We start from the raw sequence: 23422 nt of genomic DNA, 5'->3' as shown, positions 1-23422 counted from the left end.
TGGATTTTAAGCTTGAGGGGTGGTGGAAGTAAGTAGCATAATCAAATTTTAATTGTTAAAACAGTACTTCTGCTGTAGTACAAAGAATGGATGGGAATACTAAAAGGATAGACTGAATACCTTTAGACCAGTTAGGATGCCATTACAGGAGACTGAGCAAGAGACAATAGGAGCTTGGTCTAGGGTCACAGTGGTAGGGACAGAAATAAGTGGATGGATTTGAGATTTGGTTTGAAGATAAAAGGAACAGAATTTGATTATGTAGATAGGGAAGGAGAGGGAGTGCCAGGTGTCAAGGATGAGGCCAAGATTTCTAGCTTGTCAACTACAGGGTGGTATGATTCACTGAGATAGGAACACTAGAGACTTATGTGGGCTAAAAAGTTACATGTGCAATCTATCTGCATATGGGTCACAATTGGAAGGTGTGGACCTGGAGAACAGGGAGAGAAAATTTAGGTTCAAAACCTTTTAATATTTCTTTACATTCACAGAGCCCTCCTCCAACACATGACCATTCGATTTTCTGGGTGAATATTCGAGTTGGTTGGTGGTCAGACAAAAAAGAAGATCCTCCTCAGCTGGTGACTGGGACCAGCAGTATCAGACCACTTTTAGCGCCCAAACAGCCCTTACAACTAATTCTCAAGTGCTTTACATTAACCATTCACAAAAGTTTCACATATAGGCTCATTTAAACTCACAATCCTGTGAGAAATTATAATCTGGATTCAGGAAACCGAGACAGAGCCAGTAAGGCGCTGCTCCTATGTCGTCCTATCACTTCCTATGTGCATCCATTGTGTACAAAGAACTATATCAGGTGCTATAAGAAAACTACCATATAATGAGGTCTAAGAGATTAAAAAGGAGAGAAAGAAAAAACGCGATTTTAGAATTACTAAGGATGTTTTACTTTTCCCACACACTTACCCTACAGTAATTTCGCTTTCAACTTTCAAAGACGTTCACGTCCCAAGATGGGGTGGAGGTAAATCAACGGGGGGCAGCCAGGGACCACCCCAAACACCGGACCCGGGGGAAGCGGGGTCCCAACGGTTCGGCCCCTGGAGACACAGCAGGGGTTCGTGAGCTCCGCGGGGTCCCCCAGCAGCGGGGGCCGCCAGCCGACCGGCAGCGGGAGGCCCGGAGGCCCGTTTGCCCGGCGCGTTGCCATAGCAACGGCCCCGGCCGGCGACCGCCCTGGGCCGCCCGCCCCCTCCGTGGCACCTGCTCTGCGCCGCGACCCCAGTGGCCACTCACCCCGGCCGACCGGCGGGCTGGCCTCCGACAGGCGCGCACACTTCGCGCCGGTTGTCGCCGAGCCCGGAATTCTGCACCTGGAGAAACTTTTTGGCCCGCAGAGCAGCCGCACGGCGGTGGACGGGGGCCGCGCGGGGACAAAGCGCGGTGGCGGGTGCGTAGCCCCTTCTCCCCGCCGCGGGGCTGGCGAGGAGGCGCCGGCTGCACAAGGGCGCCTACGTGCCTGGCACGTCCCAGGTGTCCCCGCCAGCGGCTCCTCTCAGGGACTGACCCGAGAATTCTGTCTCGGACACAGAGAAGCAGCCACATGTGAGATAAAATTAAAGCTTTGTAACAGTAGTATCACGGTACTGAAGGGATGCCCACACCAACATTCCCACTCCACAGCGGGGGCCGCAAGCCTTCCGCCGCGGTGGGCGTGGGGCCGGCCTGACAAGACAGGAGAGTGCTGGGCGGAGGGCGTGTGTCCCCACAGGAGAGGGCTGAGAAGACTCCTGATACATCAAATAACGATTCCCAGGAATATGTTTAGCCACAAATCTCTGTGGGACCACGCAGTAGAGGCTAGAAATACAGGCCCCAGCTGTATGCTAATGAGTTTATGGACCTGAACTAGGAATGGCTTCTGTGGTTGTGAGTGAGTTCTGTTCTCTAGCAGCCGTGGGGAAGAAATTCAACTCTCCTGATAGTAGCCTAATGATTTGATGATGTTCTCTAAAATTGATTGATAGCCAATAACTGCTAGGGTGGGAACTTGTAGCGCCAATAACTATCTGTAATGCCTATACAGCGGGACGATTCATTTCATTGCTTAGAGGTAGGGGTTCATCCTGTCCTGTCTATCAAAAAACTCAAAATGGACCATGGGACTTTGGGAGGGCAAGGTGGGAGGCCATTCTGAGAGGCCAAGGCGGGAGGATCACTTGAGGCCAGAAATTGGAGACCAGCCAGGCAACATAGTGAAACCCTCTCCCAAAAAAAGAAAAAAAAAAAAAAAAAGCTCAAAATGGCCATGGTGGGCAACTGGTAACTTCAAACATCAGACCACTGGACTAGATTTTATCCTGGATTGAGTGAGACCATCAAAAAGCTCTGTGTTTGTACCATTTTGTCTTCCCCCTTGCAACATTACCTGTACCAAGTCATGCTTTAGCCTTATGCCATTTGCTTATATTAAGAGATACTGCGTGTGTGTATATATGTATATATTCATGACACCTTTGCATTTACTAGAGGGATTATTTTAAGAATATTTATTACATCCTTGTAGCAGAATCCTGCCAGCTTATCCAGCTCAGGGTTTTTCAAACATTTTGGGCCATAATCCACCAAAAGAAATATGTCTCACATTCTCATCCGGGACACATGTACCTGTATATTTAATAACTGAAACAAGTTTTATAAAACATTACCCATATCCTATGTTATGCACCATGATACTGTTTGTCTCTTTTTAATGCTGGTTTCTACCTACTAATGGTTTCTTGACCTCCAGATAAGTTGCAAGTTGCATTTTAAAAACAGCAGTATAGCCAGATGTTTTTTTTCTAGAAACTAGCCCTGGATCCTCCACCTGGCTAGTTGATTGCCCTAATATTAGGTACCTCATTCAAGCTGAGCAAATCATATTCCTCTCCCAGGAATTTGGAATTAGGGCTGAGAGATTTCAATCTTTCTCTAGCTAACATGGAAACATAGAACATCATTAACATAGAAAATCAGAAGCTGTCCACAAACACACCTTACCTTGCTACCATATGGCCTAGAGAAATGCAGAAAAGAAGACTATAGGGCAAATGGGGAAAGAACAGGAAGGATGAAAAAGATCCACAAAGAGAAGAGAGAAGAGACCAAAACATTCTAAAAGTTTTCCATCCCCGGTCATAGTATTTCCTGAAATGAGTTGCATTCCTACCTTTGAATTTCATGTAATATTTCCAACTCTTTATAATAAACTGCACTCTTTTGCTTAGCTAGTTCAAGTGGGTGAATTTCTGTTATTGCAATCAAAATGAATCTAACTATATCAGTTTTATATGGCTGTAGCAACAAATTACCAAAACTTGGTAACTTAAACAATAAAAATGTATTATCGGCCGGGTGCGGTGGCTCACGCCTGTAATCCTAGCACTCTGGGAGGCCGAGGCGGGCGGATTGTTTGATTTCAGGAGTTCGAAACCAGCTTGAGCAAGAGCGAGACCCCGTCTCTACTAAAAATAGAAAGAAATTAATCAGACAACTAAAAATATATAGAAAAAATTAGCCGGGCATGGTGGCGCATGCCTGTAGTCCCAGCTACTCGGGAGGCTGAGGCAGGAGGATTGCTTGAGCCCAGGAGTTTGAGGTTGCTGTGAGCTAGGATGACGCCACGGCACTCTAGCCTGGTCAACACAGTGAGACTCTGTCTCAAAAAAAAAAAAAAAAGTTTTTTTTTTGCAATTCTATAGGTCAGAAGCCCTACGCAGGTCCCGCTGGGCTGCAATCAGTGTCAGCAGGGATATGTTCCTTTCTAGAGGCTCTAGGGGAGAATCTTCTTTGCCTTTCTAGCTTCTAGAGGCTACCCACATTCCTTGGCTAATGGCCCTCTTCCTCCATCTTCAAAGCCAGCAACATTACATCTTTCTGACTATGCTTCTGAAGTCACATCTTCCTCTGATTCTAGCTGGGAAAGGTTCTTGGCTTTTAAGGACCCATGTGATTAGATTGGGCCCACCCAAAAAAATGCAGGATAATCTCCCCATCTCAAAGTCCTTAACTCAATCACATCTGTAAAGTGCCTTTTGCACAGAAAGTAACATATTCACAGGTTCGAGGGATTTGGACATCTGTGGGGAGAGGCACATACCACGCTAACTAATCCAATCACTCTAAGCCCTGATTAGAAAGGTCCATGGAAGAAATGTATTTCAATCCTAAGCACCAGAAAAAAAAATATTTTTCCCCTTGAGAAACTGACATACCTTTTTTAAACGAAGGAAGCAAACCGTGAGATTGATCACATTTCCCTTTTCCCCTTGACTTCCAGGAAATAGGACCTAAATTTTCAACTCAACTTCAGTAACTTTGTGAAACTCTACAGTTTACATATCTATATTACAGCTTTCTCCTTTTCTCTCTCTTTCATTTTCCATCATTCCTACTTTTATCTTGTCAGGAGTTTTTGTTGTTGTACTAACAATTATTTTAAGCTACTTCAAATATTTCAAACTTGCTGTTTTCCTCTGCTTATAAGCCTCTGCCCCCATTCCTCCACAAGCCTGGTTCCTTCTCATTATTCAGATCTCAGCTCACTTGCCACCTCCTCAGTGAAGCCTTCCCTGATCTCCCTATCTAAAGCAGTCGCACCTCACAGTCTATCATATTACCCTGCTTTGTCTCAGAGCACTTAACATCATCTAAAACAATCTGTTTTCTTTCTTCCCTCACCAGAAGTTAAGCTCCAAGACAGTAGGGACCTGGCCTCTTTTTTAATTGCTTATTTCTAATGCCTGGGACAGTGCCCCGGCCTTTTGGTAGCTATTTAATAAAAATGGTGGCACTAGTAAATGAAAGAATTAATGAAAGAAAGGAAAGGAGGGAGCAAAGAAGGAAAGGAGGAAGGGAGGGAGGAAAAAGAAAGGAAAGAAAGAAGATAAAAAGAGACTTTCTAGAACATGTAAGATAAAGAAGGTTAAGTAAATATGTGGACAGACTGATAAATAGAAAAATATTCCATTTCCAGTGTGCAAATGTCACTAACATTTATCGAGAGGAGCCAAAGGAACTATACAAGAAAGTAAAACATACTCAACACCCTAAAATATATACATAGAGATCCTGGGTTTCCTTGGGTAACTCCTGATATAACGCCTTAGATAAAAATTTTGTTTTAATTGGTTCAAGAAAGCTACATTAAATATTATGGCTAGTTACCATAGCTGAAGTCATCAATTTTCAGTGAGATAATGGATTGCAACACCATGACCACTAACATGACAAACTCTTGACACTGCCAAGGAACTCAATCTATTCCAGGAGTCTTTACTACACAATAACCTGCTCTCATTCTATTCCTGTAATTATTAACATCACTACTGGCAACAAGTTTTATGCTATTTACTTAAATACTCTATGGTAACATCATTGTTACAAAGTAATATCAAATTGCTTGACATTTAAGGAAGAGAAGTCAGAATTGAAGTTTGTCAATATAACAAAACATAGAAGAAATTAGTACACTTTATATTTCCAGAGTTTGTTGACCCTGTTGGTAAAAATACCAGAGTCTGGAGAAAGGGGAAGGACTTCAGTTTTCTTAAGTCAAGAAGCAATTGATTTATACATTTATTAAATTATATCTCTGCTATTCAAAAGATTTTTCAGAGACTCTACATCACAAAAAAAACATAATTTTTCTGCTCCATAAGACAAGAGGTATTTAGGTTATTGTGTGTTATATTAAAATTTCTTAAATAGGAATATGTGTTCAAAAAGTAAATAATGCCAAATTTAACCTTTTCCTAACGCAGTCTGTCTTTGATAACTAGTAGGCCTTACCAATTTATACAAATCTTTCCATTTTTCTCTTTTCCTACCTTGACAAAATAAAGATGTACCTTATCCCACAGCTCAAAAATGAAATAAACATTTGGCAATTAACTCAGTTTGATCCATTTTGGATGTCTGACCTAGCCTCCTTGTCAGTTAAAACTAATTACAGTTCAGGTTAGTGCGTACCAAAAATTCATGGATTGGAAGATTTACATTGTTAGTAATAATATGGTAGTGCTCCCCCAAACTGATCGACAAATTCATTGCAATCTTTATCAAAATTTCAGGTATCTTTTTTGCAGAAATTGATAACTTGATCCTAAAATTCATATGGAAATGAAAGGGCCCATAGCAGGCAAAACAATCTTAAAAAGAAGAGCAAAGTTGAAGGACTCACATTTCCTTATTTCAAAACTTAACTACAAAGCTACCGTCATCAAGACCAGGTCATACTGGTATAAGGATAGACATGCAGATCTATGAAATAGAATTGAGAGTCCAGAAATAAACCCACTCATCTATGGTCAGTTGACAAGGATGCCAAGACAATGCATGGGGGAAAGAGTTTCAACAAATGGTGCCGGGAAAACTGGATATCCACAAGCAAAGAAATAAATTTGGACCTGTACCTCATACCATATACAAAAGTTAACTCAAAATGGGTCAAAGAGCTAAATATAAGAGCTAAAACTATGAAACTCTTAGAAAAGATATAAGTATAAATTTTCATGACCTTGGGTTAAGCACTGCTTCTTAGATACAGCACCTAAAGCAAAAGCAACGAAAGGAAAAAAAATAGGTAAGTTGAACTTAATCAAGATTAAAACTTTTGTACTTCAAAGAACACTATAAAGAGGATGAAAAGAGAATCCACAGAAAAGGATGAAATATTTGCAAGTCATATATCCGATAATGGTTTAGTATTAACTATATTTAAAAAAATACCTCTTACAATTCTGCAGCGAAAAAGACAACCCAATTTAAAAATGGGCAAAGAATTTCCATAGACGTTTTTCCAAAGAAGATATATAAATGGCCAATAAGAACATGGAAAAATGCACAACATCATTAGCCATTAAAGAAATGCAAATCAAAACCATAATGAGATACCAGCCGGAAGCAGTGCTATGTGTTTGTAGACCCAGCTACTTGGGAGACTGAGAAAGCAGGATTGATCAAGCCCCGGACTTTGAGTCCAGGCTGGGCAAGATAGCAAGACACTGTCTCTAAAAAAAAATAAAATAAATTAAATTTCTTTTAAAAACATAATGAGATACCACTTCACACCCAGTAGGATGGCTATAATCAAAAAGATAGACAATAACAAGTGTTGGTGAGAATACGGAGAAATTGAAACCTTACAAGTAGTACAGCTGCTTTGGAAAGCAGTCTGGCAGTTCATCAAATGATTAAACATAGAGTTAGTATATCATATGGCCACTCCTGGGTATATACCCAAGAGAATCAAAAACATGTCCACACAAAAACTTATACATGAATGTTCACAGTAGCATTAGTCATAATAGCCAAAAAGAGGAAGAAATCCAAATGGCCATCAAATGATAAATGGATAAACAAATGCACAGCCATGCAATGGAACATTATTTGGCCATAAAAAGGAATGAAGTACAGATACATGCTACAATATGAACGAACCTTAACAACATTATGCTAAGAGATCAGATGCAAACGGCCATATATTGCATGATTCCATTTATGTGAAATGATCAGAATAGGCAAATCTACAGAGAAAATAGATTAGTGGTTGCCAGGGCCAGGGAGGAGGGGGAAATGGAGAGAGACTAATAGGTATGTGGTTTCTTTTGGACAGTGGTAACAACTGCACATCTTGTGAATCTTCTAAAAGCCACTGAATTCTACTCTTTAAAAGGGTGAATTCTATGGTATATAAATTATATCTCAACTTAAAAAGTAAAAACAACTAAATAATGCTTCCTATTTTATTCATTCTAACACCACATTTCCTCTCACTTTTTAACTTCTTTGAAATTTGGTTGCATTTTATAATCGATTACACATTAATATTGCTGTCAGCCTGGTAGCAGTCCTGACATGGTTGTATAAAAACCTTCTGTTGACACCTTCCTGAAGAACCAAGAAAGTACCTGCATTTATGTGGCTTAGTTTTAATAAAATACAGGCAATACTAATTCACCTAATAATACCACCAATTCTGTGCCAGGCACTGTTTCAAATGCTTTATATATTTTAACTTAATCCTCACAACAACTTCATGAGGTAGGTGCTGTTATTGATATTATTCTATGTTACAGACAAAGAAACAGAAGTGCAGTATTCTGGAGCAACTTGTCCAAGACCACACAGCTAGTAAGTGTGAGTCCCACCCAGGTCGTCTGGTCCAGAATCTGTGCTCCTAACCATTTGGCATCACTGCCTTTCTTACCTGTAACATGCTGTGAGTGCAAGTCAGCCATCACCTTAAACAGTCTTCCAGGTTCCCTAAGGCAAATTTGGCCAAGAGATTAACTCAAGCCAATACTCTTGCAATGGTTTAGTGATAGAAACACCGTTTGGAAGTTTGATTCATTCATCCAAACACTTTTTGGCTACGTCTAAGGGATTTCACAGTCCAGAACTTCATTTACTGAGCTCAGATAAGAGGGAGTAATCTCTTTCTGCTTGGCTTACAGGTGAGTAAAGGGAGTAAACTATATACACCTATAGGTTTTTTTTTCTACAGCCTTAGTCTAGACTCTCATCATTTCCCTCCAGCTGACTGCAGAAAGTGACCTCGCTCTCCTATGAGGAGGGCTGAGTGAAGGGCAGGCCCAGTTAGGTTCAAGCATGGGGATGGAGGGATGAAGTCCTTTTTACATGTGAAGGGTATGGAGCTGAGGGAAAGCCAACAGAAGTCATCCCGGGAAAGAGTGCAGATTCAGATCTGGGACAAACGTTCCACCTCCCTGTCATCTGACATCCAATTTTACTGATTTAATATAAAGTAAATCATGGGAAGATTGGAAGGACTCCTGAGGATATGGGGCAGGGGGAGCAGGGTCCAGCATGCCCAGACTCAGGAGAGAAGATGAATCGTGTCACTTCCAAGAAACTGTAGGCAGAGGGAAAGGAAAGTGAAGCCATCCCTGTCCCCACAGTGCCAAGGCTCTTGCCACGCCCAGCCCTGCTGAGTCCCCTCAAACAGCAGGTGCCTGTTCAGAATGGCTGGGCAAACCAGCCTGACCCGGATTGCTTCCAACAAGCTGGCCTCAGTTCCCTGAAGCCAGAATTGAGATGAAGGCTGAACTCAGAGACTTCCACTGCCTCTCCAGTCCTCCTGTGAGGGCTTCAGTAGCATTTTCCAGCCATGGATGATAGTAGCTCCACCCCCTTCAGCCTAGGCCTTGGAGCCAAACACAATCCTTTTAGAAGAGAAATGACTGAAGCAAAAGGGACATCATAAGAGGCACACTAGTAGGGCAGGACACTGGCTCTGGATTGTTGTACAACAGAAAGAGAGGTGGGCAGAGAAGGTACCTGGAATTATCATCCTTTAATTCCTTTTTTCTTCCTAAATTTTTATTTGAAAATAATTTCAAACTTACAGAAAGTTGCAAAAATAAAAATAGTAAAAAGAATGCCCATATATCCTTTATCCAGCTTCACCTATTAACATTTTTGAAAGGATGGCCTTAATTGTGAAATAAGAGAAAAATTATTTAACCCATAGTAAGGGCTAAAATCAATCATATAAGCTCTTTCTGTTCTCTCTCTCTCCCCCTAGCTGACAGGCACCCTGCGGCGCTCTGTTTTCACAACATTTAAAAGGAGACCATGAGCACCTACTAAGTTTTCCACCCTAACAATTTTACCCCATTCGCTTTATTCATAGCTATCTATATATTTATGTGTATATATTTAATTAAAAACATATATACATCTATAGTTTTCTTCTGTGCCATTTGAGAGTAAGTTATACCAAGGCCTTTTACTACTAAATATTCTAGTGCATATTTCCTAAAAATAAGGATATTCTATTACATAACCATAGTAAAGTTACCAACTTCACACTTAACATTGATACAATAAAGTAATCTACTGTTCATATCCCAATTTTGTCAGTTGACCCAATAATGTCCTTTATAACATTTTTAACTTTGCTACAGGACTCAGTATGGGGTCAGGTATTACATTTACTTGTCATATCTCTTTAGCCTCATTTAACCTAGACATTTTCCCAGCTTTTATTTGCCTTTAATGACAGGGACATCTTAAAAGAATCCAGTCTCCTATCCCCTGCCCTTATTTAATATAACATTTCCCATTTTGGGCTTATCTGATGTTTCTCTGTGATTAAACTCAGGTTATGTATTATTGGCTGCAACACTCACTCCCTGTATAGGTGATAGGTGACATTATGTCCTTCTCCGGGTATCACATCTAGATGCACAGCATGTCTATCTGTCCCTTACTGGTGATGCTATTTTGATCATACAATCAAGGTTTATCTGATTTCTCCACTGTATAATTGCTGTATATTTTTTCTCGCTCACAACTAACGAGCAGTCATTACCAAGCTTTTGTAACTTTCCTTGGAGCTGCATGAGTGCCACTGGCACCACCTATGGGGCAGCCAGCACACTGCAACAAGGGGAATGATCTGCAGACCTTCTCACTCCTGCCATTTGTCTGCCACCCAGGAGCTATTTCAGCCTCAGACATTTTGAAAGACAAGTCTGACTCACAAGGCCTGAGTTCTAGTCTGACACTGCCACTAACTCATGAGGAACCCTGGACATGTTCTTCTCCAGACTTATGAGTCCCCAGTAAAAGGGGAGACTGGATGACAAAGACCTGAGTTACACATTCATTCACCTAATATTTCTTGAGCAACTACAGGAAATGTTCTAGGATCTAGTCCAGACTTCTGCTCTCAGGGACGCTTACACCCTATGAGGGGGACCCAGACAATGAACAACACAAGTAAAGGAAAAAGGTAAATATACTCAGTAGTAAGTGCTATGATGACAATAAAACAGGACTGTCAGGGATAGTACCTGGGTCTACTTTAGATTGTGTGGTTAGGAAAAGCTCTCTGAGGAGAGGGTTGAGCTAAGACATAAAGGATGATATGGAGCCAACCCAACCTTGAGAAGTTTGGGGGATAGAGCGTTCCAGGCAGAAGGAAAGGATTCAAGGATGATTAGGTGTTTGGCACTTTCTACTTCCATATCTATGGTTCTTTGGGGGTAGTAAGCACAGGGACAGAGACTTCCAGGTGTCTCTGAAGCAGAGCAAGAGAAGGATGAGGGACAGGTATGTTCTCTGGCACAACAGGAAGGGGTAGTAACAAGTGAAGTGACTTTTAAAAGATGAGTTAAGTGAACAGAAAAAGACATTCCACATAGGAAAGGGGAAGAATAGAAGGCACACAGGACTCACTGGCTATGGCAATTCTGAAATGCAACCAGGCAAATATTTTGAAGGCCTCTTAGTCTGGAGTGGGAATGAATTCATTATTTTCTGATTCTGGTCCCTGGAGGTAGCTCCCTTGTCCATTGTTCTCCTTATCCCTTGGTTGTGCCTTTTAAGAGGTTCTTTCTTGTTCAGTGTTCCAGCTGTTATGGGGGTTGAGGAATAAACCTCTGTGGGGACTGACCAGCCTTCTCAACCCATTCTCTTTCATGGATACTTGGAAGCACAAGAGCCATTTAAAGTCTTGAACAGTTACTGTTTCTGTTAGTCTAGGCTTATAGTTCCTCTAGCAGTAAAACTCTCTTTAAAAAACTCATGTTTCTGTCTATTTGAATGTAGGTAGCATCATTTGTCAAAAGCTATACCCACAGTTAGATTTCTGAGTGTCCACAGAAAAATACAAACTCTAAAATAATTTAGAGGTTTATTCTGAGCCAGATGTGTGCAATCATAGCCCGGGGGTCAAGTTCTCAAGAGGTCTTGAGAAAATGCACCTGAGGCAGCCGTATTACAGTTTGGTTTTATACATTCATGGGGACAGGAATTATAGGTAAAATCATAAATTAATACATGGAAGGTATACATTGGTTCAGCCTGAAAAGGTGGGACATCTCAAAGCAGGAACTCACAAGTCATAGGTGGGTTTTAGGGATTCTTTAGTTGACAATTGGTTGAAAGAGTTAAGCTTGGTCTAAAGACCTTGAGTCAGTGGAAAGGAATGCTCAAGTTAAGATAGGGATCTTCTGGGATGCTTGAGTTAAGATGGGGGGGGGGTCTCCTATCTCTCGCATGATGCTATACTACAACCAGGTTGAGAAGTAAATCACATTATACTGGTTTAACAAAACCTGTTTAGGGAGATTTTATTGATTGTAGGTGTGATTCACCAAGCCTCTTGGAAGGGAATTTGGACAAAAGAAAAGGTTCAATCCTCATGAGAATTACAGTAGTCCTCTCTTATCCATAGGAGATGCATTCCAAGACCCTCAGTGGATGCCTGAAACCGCAATGGTACTGAACCCAATATACTGTATACTGTTTTTTCCTATACATGCATACCTATGATAAAGTTTAATTTACAAATTAGGCACAATAAGAGAATAACAACAATAATAATAAAATAGAATATACTGTAATAAAACTTAGGTGAATATGGTATCTCTCTCTCTTTCTCAAAATATCTTATTGTACAATACTCACCCTTCCTCTTCTTGTTATCTGTTGATGTGATAACCCAGAAGGCTACTAAGTGACTCAGAGCCAGTAATGTATACAGCATGGATACACTCGACAAAGAAATTATTCACATCCCTATAGGGATGGAGCAGGACAGCATGAGATTTCATCACACTATTCAGAATGGCATGCAATTTAAAACTTGTCAGTTGCTTATTTCTGAAATTTTCCACTTAAAATAATATTTTTGGACTGCAGAAAGCAAAACTGCGCATAAAGGGAGACTACCATAGGCATGTCCATGCCTCTCTCTTCTCTTTCTCTCCCCCATAGGCTTTGGTGGAAAAGCCCATCCTTAGAATTTTTCCCTGAATCTTATCCAGCTGAAAGATTTTACTGGGCATTATACTCTTAATTTGATATTTTCCCTAAAGTACTTTAATCCATTCAAAGGTTTTAACAATGCATACTATGGCCATAATTTTAATTTGATCCTTGCCTCAAGGCCAAATTTTAATGGGCCTTCAGTATTCAAATTCTCAATTTTATCTTTTAGTCTTCAGGGTCAAGAAGCAAGTACCTCTTCAAAACCCTAAATCCTTGAATTTTTGGATATTTTCCATTTTCCATCACTCCTGCTTAAAAGCAGGGCAATTCTTCTCTGAATTCATGTCTTTCTTGAAATATCTTGATAAACGGAATATCAATCAACATATGCTACCAATGTTCTATTTTCTGACCTCTTCCTCACTACTGAAATTCATTAAGTATTTGATCTGCCTTTCAAGTTATCACAGACTACGGTTTTACCAAATGTTTTTCCACTGCATAACATGAACTGCCATCTTTCTAGTCACCAGTATCAGTTCCCTTACTATCCACATGCTAAGCCAATGCCTTGGATCTTAGTGTTTTGTTATTGTTTGATTTTTTTTTCCCCAAAGAAAACCAAGGTACTTTGTACTATAGGATGGCTTATGCTGCAATAATGAATAACCCACAATTCTTACTGGCTAAACACAACAAAAGTTAAGTTCTCATTAATGCAAAATCTGCTGTAGATATGGGTAATATGCCAAAGCATATATTCTACATGCAAAGGCACAGCATATCAGACTGCTTACATCTTAAGCACCTTTTTGTCAATATGTACTCTCAGAAAGGCCTCAACAAGGGAAGAGAGGAAATGGAGAATCAGGAAATCAAGCACTGGCTCTTAACATTTTCAACCTAGAAATGACCTACATCACTCCCGCTCACATTTCATTGGCCAAATCAAGTCTTATAAAGACACCTAAAATAAAGGATGTCAGTCCTTCCATGAACTTAGAAGAGGAAAAGCACTAGAAACATTGGAAAGCATTCATATTCACATATGCCCCTCTGCTGTTTGTAGGATCTTCTCTTTGTCTTTGGTGTTCTGCAGTTTTATAATATATTTAAGTTTCCTTTTATTTTTCCTAAGTGTATTTTGTTCTACATCTTGTATCTATGAATTCATATCATTGATCACTTCTGGATAGTTCTCAGCTATTATCTCTTCAAATGTTCTCAACGGTCTCATGATATTTTTAGTTTGTTTAAACTTGGATGCAAATAAGTTTCATACATTGCAATTGGTTTATATCTTTTCAAGTCTCTTTAATCTATAAGTTTCCCCTCCATTTCACTTTTTTACCCCTTGCAATGTAAACCATGGCACTTTGTCCTATCATTTTTCATAGATGTGGATTTTGCTGATTGGATCCTTGTGATGTCATTTAAGGTGTTCCTCTATTCTCTGCATTTCCTGTCAATTGGGAGTTAATCTGTAAATAAGTAGATGTAGAGACTTGATTAGATTCAGATTCTATTTGTTTGTAAACAATTCATAGGTGATGTTGTGTTCTTCAATCAGGAGCCACATAATGTCTGGTTGTCTCTATTTTGGTGATGTGAGCAGCCATGGATGGTCATTGCCTAGATTCATTAATTCATTAGGGGTTTAAAAAAGGGTGATATTCCAGATTTATCCATCTTGCATCAATTATTGTGGAATACTTCTAAAAGAAAAACTTCCCCTCATCAGTTATTTGGTTACTGAGAAATTCAGTTCATATAGAAAAGAAAGGATGAATGCTTCATTAATCTAAATAATAAATTTTAAAAGTCACAGAAGCACTGCCCTGGCAGAACCTTTGCCATGAAGTGACATTGTCACTGGGCCACACCACACCTGGTAATCACTGGAACAAATGGGAAGCCCTAGATAAGGACAACTGCTTCCACCTGCATCAGGCCTTAGCCCTTAGGCTGGGGCAAGACTGAGGCTTTGGTGTTCATGTTCACAAGCATGGAGCAGATCCTTATTTTCTCCGTGAATGCCAAGTGAGCTTGGCCTCAGCAGATATTACACCTCTGACAGAGCTGGAGGCCAGGGGCACAGCAATTTCCAAAAAATCTTAGGAACATCCTCTCAATCCTGTGGGCAAATAAAGCACTGCTTTTGGAATATTGGTTAGAATATAGGCTCAGCTGCTATAACCAAAAAAAAGATCCCCATATTAAGTGGTTTTAAAAAAATAGAAATGTATTTCTTTCTCAGGTAATAGTCCAAAGAAGTAAGAAGGCAGTTCAAGGCAGGTAAATGGCTGTGCTCCATGAGATTGTCAAAGAACGTAGGTTCTTTCTAACCTCTTGTTTCACCATTCTCTGGGATGTCACCCTCAATCTGCATGATTGAAGCTTGATAACCAATGGCATAATTGTGTTCCTATCTGGAGAAAAGGGTAGAGAGGGAGGATCTGGAGGACAAGCATTTTCATACAAAACATGTCCAGGAAGTTGTATACGTGACCACTTCTCATAATTGATTGGCTAGAACTTATTCAAAAGACAACATCCAGGTGTAGAGGAGGCTGAGAAAAGCAGAAGAAGGTTATTACTAAAATAACTGTAAAAATAGATATTGGCAACAACTTGCAGTCTGTGCCACAATTGGAAAGCTGGCCCTAGGGACTGGTTACGCCCTCTCATTGCCCAAACCATGTCCTATGTAAGGCCTTTAGGAGTGATGTCTGTAGGACAAGATTCTCGCCCACTGCCCTTACAGAGCTCCAGGGCCCATGAATGAGGGTTCTCCCCAGAGACCAGGCATTTTTATTCTAGGAGGCTCTATATCAAACATGAAAATGCACCTACAGCCTGCAGTAAACATAGTTTTTACTGTAAAATTTTGAAATGGTTTTTTATAATTTTGCTTTTTAAATTATTTGGCTAGCAGTAATTCATTTAATTTACAATGAGCTAAGGTTTCTTGACAATCATCTCATATATACAGAATTTCTTGTGAAGTAAGAAATTCTAACCTACAAATTATTCTCAAATGTAACAAAATTTTTATGAAACTTTATGAAATTATAAAATTAACAATTAATGGGTTTAACATAATGGTACAGTTTATAGACATTTAATTAGACTTTTTTACATATGTTTTGTCACTTTTAATTTTAAATATTTTCAGTACTTCTTTTTATAGACCCTTGGAAAGCTCTCAGACCCTAGATGTCATTATACTATGCCTACACTGCCTAGTGGATAAAATAATCCATAGACCAGGTGTGGAGCAAGAAGAGATCTGGATGCAGACCTACCTATGAGGGCAGGACTTGCTCTGGGGAATGGGCCCAGCTAGCAGCTTGCCATGGAACCTGAGGAGTGGGAGGAGAGAGGCTCTGTGTCCTTGGGACCTGCAGAAGGATCAGTACTAATAAAATTAATAAGGACAAAACACAGCCAAAAGTCAGAGCAAGCAGGGAAAAGCTTCAGGTTCTTGGGCCAGTCTGGGAAGGGGTGGGAGGTCAGAGAAGATTTCCAGGTCGCTTCGTAAACATTAAAATCGACAAATATCCTTCCTTGAAACACAAACTTCCTTGGCTTCTCTGATACCACATCCCCCTAGTTTTCATCCCATGTCCCTGGCTATTGAGCTGGGGAGTATCAGAAGAAGAATATGTTAACTGGGCCTGGGAGTGTCAGGTGACATTGAGACATCCAAGTGGGAGGTGTCCAATAGACCACAGGATACGTGGGTCTGGAGCTCAGAAGAGTGGGTCCATGACTTTAACCAGACTCTTCAAACATCAGAGTGTTTAGTTCCAAGTACTAGAAACCAATTCTGGCTAATTGAAGCAGAAAATGAATTTATTAAAGGGTCTAAATTTTTTTTTAGAGACAGGGTCTTGTTCTGTCACCTGGGCTAAAGTGCAGTGGCATAATCATTGCTCACTGTAACCTCGAACTCCTGGGCTCAAGCGATCCTTCCACCTTAGCTTCCCAAAGTGCTGGGATTACAGGTGTGAGCCACTGCTCCCAGCTTATTAAAAGGTTTTTAAGGTAGTTCACAGAATTGTCGGGAAGGCTGGAGAATTAAGCTCAGCACTGTGCAGTCAGGAACAATTCCTGAAATCATGTGCGGAATTGGTCTGCTGAAGAAACTATCACTGCCATCAGGCACCAGGTGCTCCAACTTGTACTGTTGCTCCTGCTGCCATGGAAACCCCACCACCCTACAACCAACACTGACACCAAAGAGAAGTCCATGTTTTTTCCTTTTCTTTTTTTTTTTTTTTTAATCACTACCACTAGTCCTGTACCCTGGCTTTAAAGGATGCTGGAAAATCAAGATTGAAGTATATTTAGTTTCTGTAGTGAGGAGTAAGCTGTGCCTCCCAAGCTTCCTGAGGTGAGGAATTCACCAAAAATAGGGAAGGGGTTCAGACTTTATGCAACCTAAATGAATGATAAATATTCATTACAATGTCCTTGACCCCCTAAAATGGCTAGAAACCTTACTGGTGTAGAGTGAGCAGAGAGGACAGCTAATGGTAGGTAATTAGGGAACATCACGATATAAAGCACATTCTGGAAGTATTTAGTGCCTGGAAGTGGTAGGCATTCATAAGATGCCTTTTCCCTAACTCTACCTCAGACTTGCTGCCCACATGCTGAAGAGCAGCCTATGTGCACGCTATGAGAAGCAGAGAGCGGAGTTCTTTCCTAGAGAGAAAGACTTCCCAGACTGTTCGTCCTCACTTTGGATTCTTAATGATGCTTGAGTCTGGGGGCAAGAAGGGTCAACCATCTCCACTGAAAAACACTCCAGGACACAACTGTTGTTAAGGAAAAGTGCTAGTTTTTATTTGTTCATGAATGTGTAGGTCCTTTTAAAATCAGTGACACTTCCCCTTACAATATTCCTCCCTCATGCTCCTAACCACTCTGGATCCAATAACCACTTCTAGAAAAGGCCTAGGAGGAACTCGTACTAGATATCGAAGAAAGGGGTGCAGCTTGAGGAACGGCATATGGCTCAAGGCAGCACCAGCTGGTAAGAACTTTCCTCAAAGCAGCTCAATTTGGCCTATGAGTCCCTTTTCCCTGCCCTGGCCAGGACTCCCCCAGCTGTGTCCCACCCCCAGAGTTCCCTTATTCCTTATGTGGCTTGAGTTTTAGAGTTAGAATCACAAGTATCATCTTTAGAGCTGGAGAGCTTCTGAGAGATCACTGTTCTCAGCCATTCCCATAGCCCAACTTTACAGATGAGGAAACTGTACCCAAGATCACAAAGCTCATAATTGGCAGAGCCAAAATTTAAGTGTTCTGACTCTCAAATCAGATGTCTTTCTACTACACCTCCTTACCTCCAAGAAAGCAACCAGCATCTGCCCCCAGCTCCAGGAACAACTGGAGCAAGCAGGTGGTGCTGATCAGTACAGGTGGGAAAGACCCTGCTGAAGGGAGTCCGGCTGACTCCAGCTGAGCCCAGGCAAGTGAGGAACCACAACACTTCCCACTTGCCCGTCTTCCCTCCATCAGAATATTGTCAGTGGCAGACACCCAGCCCTGCCAGGATTCCCCTGGTTAGCAGCACTGAACCATGTATGGAAACATGTCTTACCACGATCTCAGGCTCCTTACTGACTGTGACGGGCTCTAACTGGTATGGGATCATGGTGATGAACTGGTAATCCAGTTTAGCCAAACTGCTGCCTGGATGCTATAAAACCTAATCCACACTCTTGGGCTGATTTAGACGGGGCCTCTTAGCAAATGTGGCTAAAATCTGTCTCTGCGCCATACTGGAAGAGACAGAGGGAAGGACTCACAGATGCTGTCCTCCCAGCAGGAGCTCATAAACATGCTTAGCATGAGGAGAACTGAGTCCAGGAGAAGGAATGGACTCAAAGAAAACAGACACAGAGAAGGGGGAAGAGGAGCAGCTGTGAATCTTCCTGCCTATCCAAATCCTGGAGAGGTGTGACCGCAGACAGCCACAGACACGTCCCCCTGTCTAGGTTTCAGGAAAGGCTCAGCCTGTATGGCTGAGAGATAAGATGAGAATCCAGAGACTTGTGGTACCATATAAGCCGAGCGAAGAGGGTGTTTCATGGAAGGAGTGGTGGATGCTGTGGTGAAATGCTGTGGAGAATTCAAGACAGTTGAGGACTGAAAGATATTAATTTGATTTGGCAACTGTGTAGTCACTGGTGACTTTTATGAAAAACTATAGAGGGCTGAAGAGTAACTGAGAAGAATCAATAAAAAAAGTTTGTTTTTAAAAGAAACCTGGCTGACAAGGGAAAAGAGTAAGGGGCAGCAGACTAAGATATTTTGTTTTAATCTTGGGGAGAATTCCGCTTGTTTGCAGGCTATGTGGACGTAACCAACAGAGAGGGAGGCTGAAGGCCCCAGAAAGTGGGAGCAATGGGATAAGTGAGGGAGCAAAGTTTTGGAGGACATAAAACAGGATCCAGAAACAGAGAACTGAATGGGGGCAGGAGGGAAGGAGATGAGGAGGGATTCAGACACAGATAAATGGCAGGGGGAGGAGCAGCCAGCAGGGAAGTTCTCACGTTAGGTGCTCTCTTCTGTGTAGGAGACAAAGAGGTCAGTCATTTGCTGAGAGCAGAGATGAAGGGCATGGATGGGAAAGAAGAGTAACAACAAGTTAAAGAATCTACAATCAATACTGAAAGCCCATTTGAAGTTGTCAACTATGAATCTGTCACACTTGGCAGCCCAGGAAGAGGGAGCAGAAAACAGGATGATGTAGAAAATAGAGAATGGTTGATAGTTTCAGCAAAAGCTGGAGGGGATGAGAAAGTTTAGGATTCTGACAAAAATGTCAGTGTGTGATGGGCTGTGGGTTCAGGCTGTGGAGGGGAAGAAGTCCAGGAGAAGGATGAAAGACTGGGAGAGGAAGATGAGGGGTGAAGTCATGGAAATGAACTAAAGGCGCAGGGCAATTTTGGCAGCAGTGAGGGAGGGAGAAGAAGAGGAGGCAGAGGAGGTGGCAATCCAGAAGGAGCAAAGGCTCAGTTCAGGAGCTCAGAAGAGAAGACAACAGGTGACCCCATGGAATGAGAGAGGGAGCAGAGCAGAGCCCAGGAACAAACAGGCAGGGCCCTAGGTCTTAGGAGTCAGGCAAAGACCTATTGCCAGAAATGGGCACAGGGAGCCAGAGTCCTCCAGGGGTGAAGGCAGGGCCTGCCATGGAGCACAGCCTATGGAGGGTGTGGTGGCTGCCACTTAGGGAGGCAGGCAGGGTGTGTGGTTAGCAATTGCTAGGAGTTAGGCAGGGCCAACCTACCTATGCTCTGTGGAAGAGTGCTCTGCAAATTCACCCCAAATCCATTTTTGTACTAAAATCCCCTTACATCAACTGAAGCCACACTACTGTCCTGTATCTCAGCACACCCAAGAAGCCAATTTCTCCTCTGCATGCTACAGGACTGCATTCTGTACCATAATAATCCATAACTCACTGTATTTCCATTGCATGACTTTGTCAAGGGCCAAAGGACTTGACTGACTCCAAAATGGTGCCATTATGAGAACAAGTCAAATGGGGGATTGGCTCAAAAGTTAGGAAAGAGCCTCTGAAGGCAGTCACTTAGCTAGCAATATATTTTTTTTTAATTTCTAAAGAGTCATGTTTTGCTTTCTGCATGCAAAAACAAAACAAAACCATGACTTAAAATGTTGGCAGCTAGGTACATAGGGAAAGCCAGGGAGAGGGTAGTAACATGGGATAACCAGAGCAGGGATGGTGTCGTAGGGTAGGACCTCACACTGTTGGGGAAAGGACACTCTACCTCCCACCTATCCTGGCCTAAAGGGAGCCCCTCAGCATGCAGGTCTCTATGACGGAAAGGGAATATGTGACTCTCCACCACATTACTAAGATCCCCTGGCCCAGCAAGCTAACCCTTGGGCCTAGCAGGCCACACCCAAGCAGGGAGCTTCACTGATATAAGGGAAACCAGGCTGTTAGTGGGCATTTCTGCTTCATATTTGTGGTCTCCAATTGGTCCTGAAGAAGGATCTCAATCAGGTTTGCCACAACCCTCACTGGCTGCCCAACACCAAATACAATGGAGCTTACCCAGGGGTGGTAGGAATGTGGGCCACACAAAGGAAAAATGACCAAATGCAGGAACTAATGAGGCAAGTACAGAGGGAACCTTGCCAAGCCAACTAAACAGAGAAAAATATTCAAAAATTGAAAGGGAAATGGCCAGAGCCCAAGCCAGAAAATTATGTGAGACCCAAGGAGCAGAGGCCTAAGTCCAAAGATTGCCTGACCAGTAAAGCATTAAAGACTCAGTTACCCCAAACTAGAAAACAGGATTATGAAAGCCCATCTGCTTAGGAGAACTTGGCGTGCGCTGCTGAAAGAATGGCAAGTCAACAGACACAGTTTGCTTTGAAGTAAAGATGATCTCTCAGCTTGGGTAGAGAAGGAAATGAACAATACCATCAACTCACAAGGAGAGAAGAAATGTTTTCTGATAACAAAAAATGTTCATTAGCAAAGGCCCTATAAACAAGAACTTCCTTAAACAGCATCTCTTAGTAAAAACAAAGCCATGACCTCAGACTTCCTTGAACTTAGCCATGCCATGACAGGACCTCCAGGGAGCGTTGTCTTAGGGCCAGGCCACGGAAATGCCACGTCCAGAGCTCCCCCAACAGTATCGGCAACAGGTTTCTTCTCAACCAAGCCCTTACTTGGGAGGTAGCCTGATCCCGATTATCTTTCTATGCCACTTCCTCACAAACACCCTCATGGACCATGAAGATCCATTTGAGATGCAGCCTGGAGCTCCTGTGCCCATGGCTGCCAGAATGCTTCTCTCTGCATTCCAGGAGAACTACAGTCCTGATGTTGCTTCAGGGTCACTGAAGAACACTGGCTTCTCACCTCTTGACTTTCCCCTTCTCTGACCTAGACAGAACTTCCCCCAGGTCTGGCTCCTGCTGGTCCCTGAGGCCTTCTCCAACCTCCAACAAAAAAGGGCTACCAGTAGAGCATTGTTTTTTTTCGGGGTTGTGGACAGCCTGGAGGAAGGCTAGCCAGAAGACTCACTTCTGATCTTTGGCTCTGCCAACTTGGAGACGTTGAGAACTAGAATCTCTAAGCAGAAGGACAGGCCCAGCAGAGTGAGCTGGCTGTGGGTCACTCTTCTTGCCTAGAAATTCTGCACCTGAAGCAGATAACAGCTGCCTCAAAGGTTTTCCAAGGAGAACTCAGGATCCAGACCTCTGAACAGGGATGATCAAGGGGTAGCCACTGACAAGCACTAATAATCACTTCTAGGAAGGCAGAGTCTGACACCAAAGAAGTGCTATTAGCCCAAAGTAAGTGGCACAAAGGGCAGACTCTGAAGTTGACATCTTTTTAAGCCTCCAAGTGAAATACGAGCTGGAAGATGTAAATGGTCTCTGCCTAGCCACTCAGCTCAGTCAAGAATTCCATACCACTCAGAGCACCTTCACAGCAGCCACCTAAATCAACATCAGGAAAGGGGGAATGTAAAACAAATACCCTGAAAACCGTTAGAACTCGAATAGGCACCAATTGAGATCTACGGCCTCTATAAGACTCCATTATTCTGCCCAGGGCAGGTGCCTCTGTCCAGACAGGACAAGCAAAGGCAAACAGTGACAGTCTTTGGCTGTGCTGGGCCAGGGATCACAGGCTTGTCACATGTCCAAACCTCTCTCCCTCCTTTACCCACTTCTGAGCCCAGAAGGAATTCAGATGTAGACATTGCTCCTGAGCCTGGACATGGAAAGGTGAGAAAGGTTTGTTTTCCTCAGCAGAAAGAGTTCACCAAGGAAGTTACGGCTTTCCAAACCTGACCGGCTGTGGTTTTGTCAAGTGGACTCTATATATCTGATTACTCCGGAAATAAGGAACACCTCCCTCTTTCCTGTTTATTACTGAAATCTCTGTAGTGGATGCACTATGGCTCCCAAATAAATGCTGTAGATGCAAATGGCAAAGAAGAGCGCTACACAGCTCCACAAGACTCATCTCACATCCACATTCTGAAGAGCATAAGCTGAAAGATGGGGAGGAATGGTCAACAGGATGGGATACCAGCTGCCAGAGCACTCAGTCTCCTCCCAGCTCTCACACCTGGGAAACACTGTTGGCCAGGCGGAAAGACATTCTCTTTGCTCTTTCATTCTCCTGAAAGAAAAAATATACATATTTGGAATTAAAATAGCCAAATGTAGGATTTATTAACATGAAAAGGTTAAGTGTCAAGACTGGGATTCTACAGAGTTGAAGTAATGCAGGAATCCAACAGCAAAACTTACTGAAGCCACACCAAACATGGTGTGCTAAGAATTATAAACAACTGGGGATGGCTGGTCAGACCCTGGCACACGGTAGGCAGGTAATACACTTCAGTGGAATTAAACAGCATCAAATTGATATTTCAGGTCTACACAGGTGGGACCAGCCAAAGGTCAAAGGAGCTTTGACCTCTCTGCTGCAAGGGATACCCTACACCAAGGAGCTGAAAAAGATCCCTTCCTTTCTCCCTCAAACCCAAGTAAAGATCAGCACTGATACCAGGTACTTCTCTTCTTATGGGCATCCCAATCACAATGTAGTATAACCAGCACTGAGCTGGGAATCAGGACACCTGGTTTGTCACCCTGG

At 42.3% G+C, this 23422-nt stretch overlaps 1 protein-coding gene across 1 annotated transcript in view; it reads right to left on the bottom strand.

Moving 5' to 3' along the window:
• Nucleotides 1-22882: 22882 nt before the first annotated feature.
• Nucleotides 22883-23422, bottom strand: part of TRIM66 (tripartite motif containing 66) — a 30072-nt gene continuing 29532 nt past the window's right edge. The window contains exon 19 of the mRNA XM_012654275.1: nt 22883-22942. Within this exon, the coding sequence (XP_012509729.1) occupies nt 22883-22942 (60 nt within the window). The remainder of the gene's footprint in view (nt 22943-23422) is intronic.

The sequence above is a fragment of the Propithecus coquereli genome, unplaced genomic scaffold (genome assembly GCF_000956105.1).
Source record: "Propithecus coquereli isolate 6110/MARCELLA unplaced genomic scaffold, Pcoq_1.0 Scaffold44, whole genome shotgun sequence".
Taxonomy (NCBI): domain Eukaryota; kingdom Metazoa; phylum Chordata; class Mammalia; order Primates; family Indriidae; genus Propithecus; species Propithecus coquereli.
Note: the sequence above shows the minus strand (reverse complement) of the source record. Positions and strands in the feature narration are given on the sequence as shown.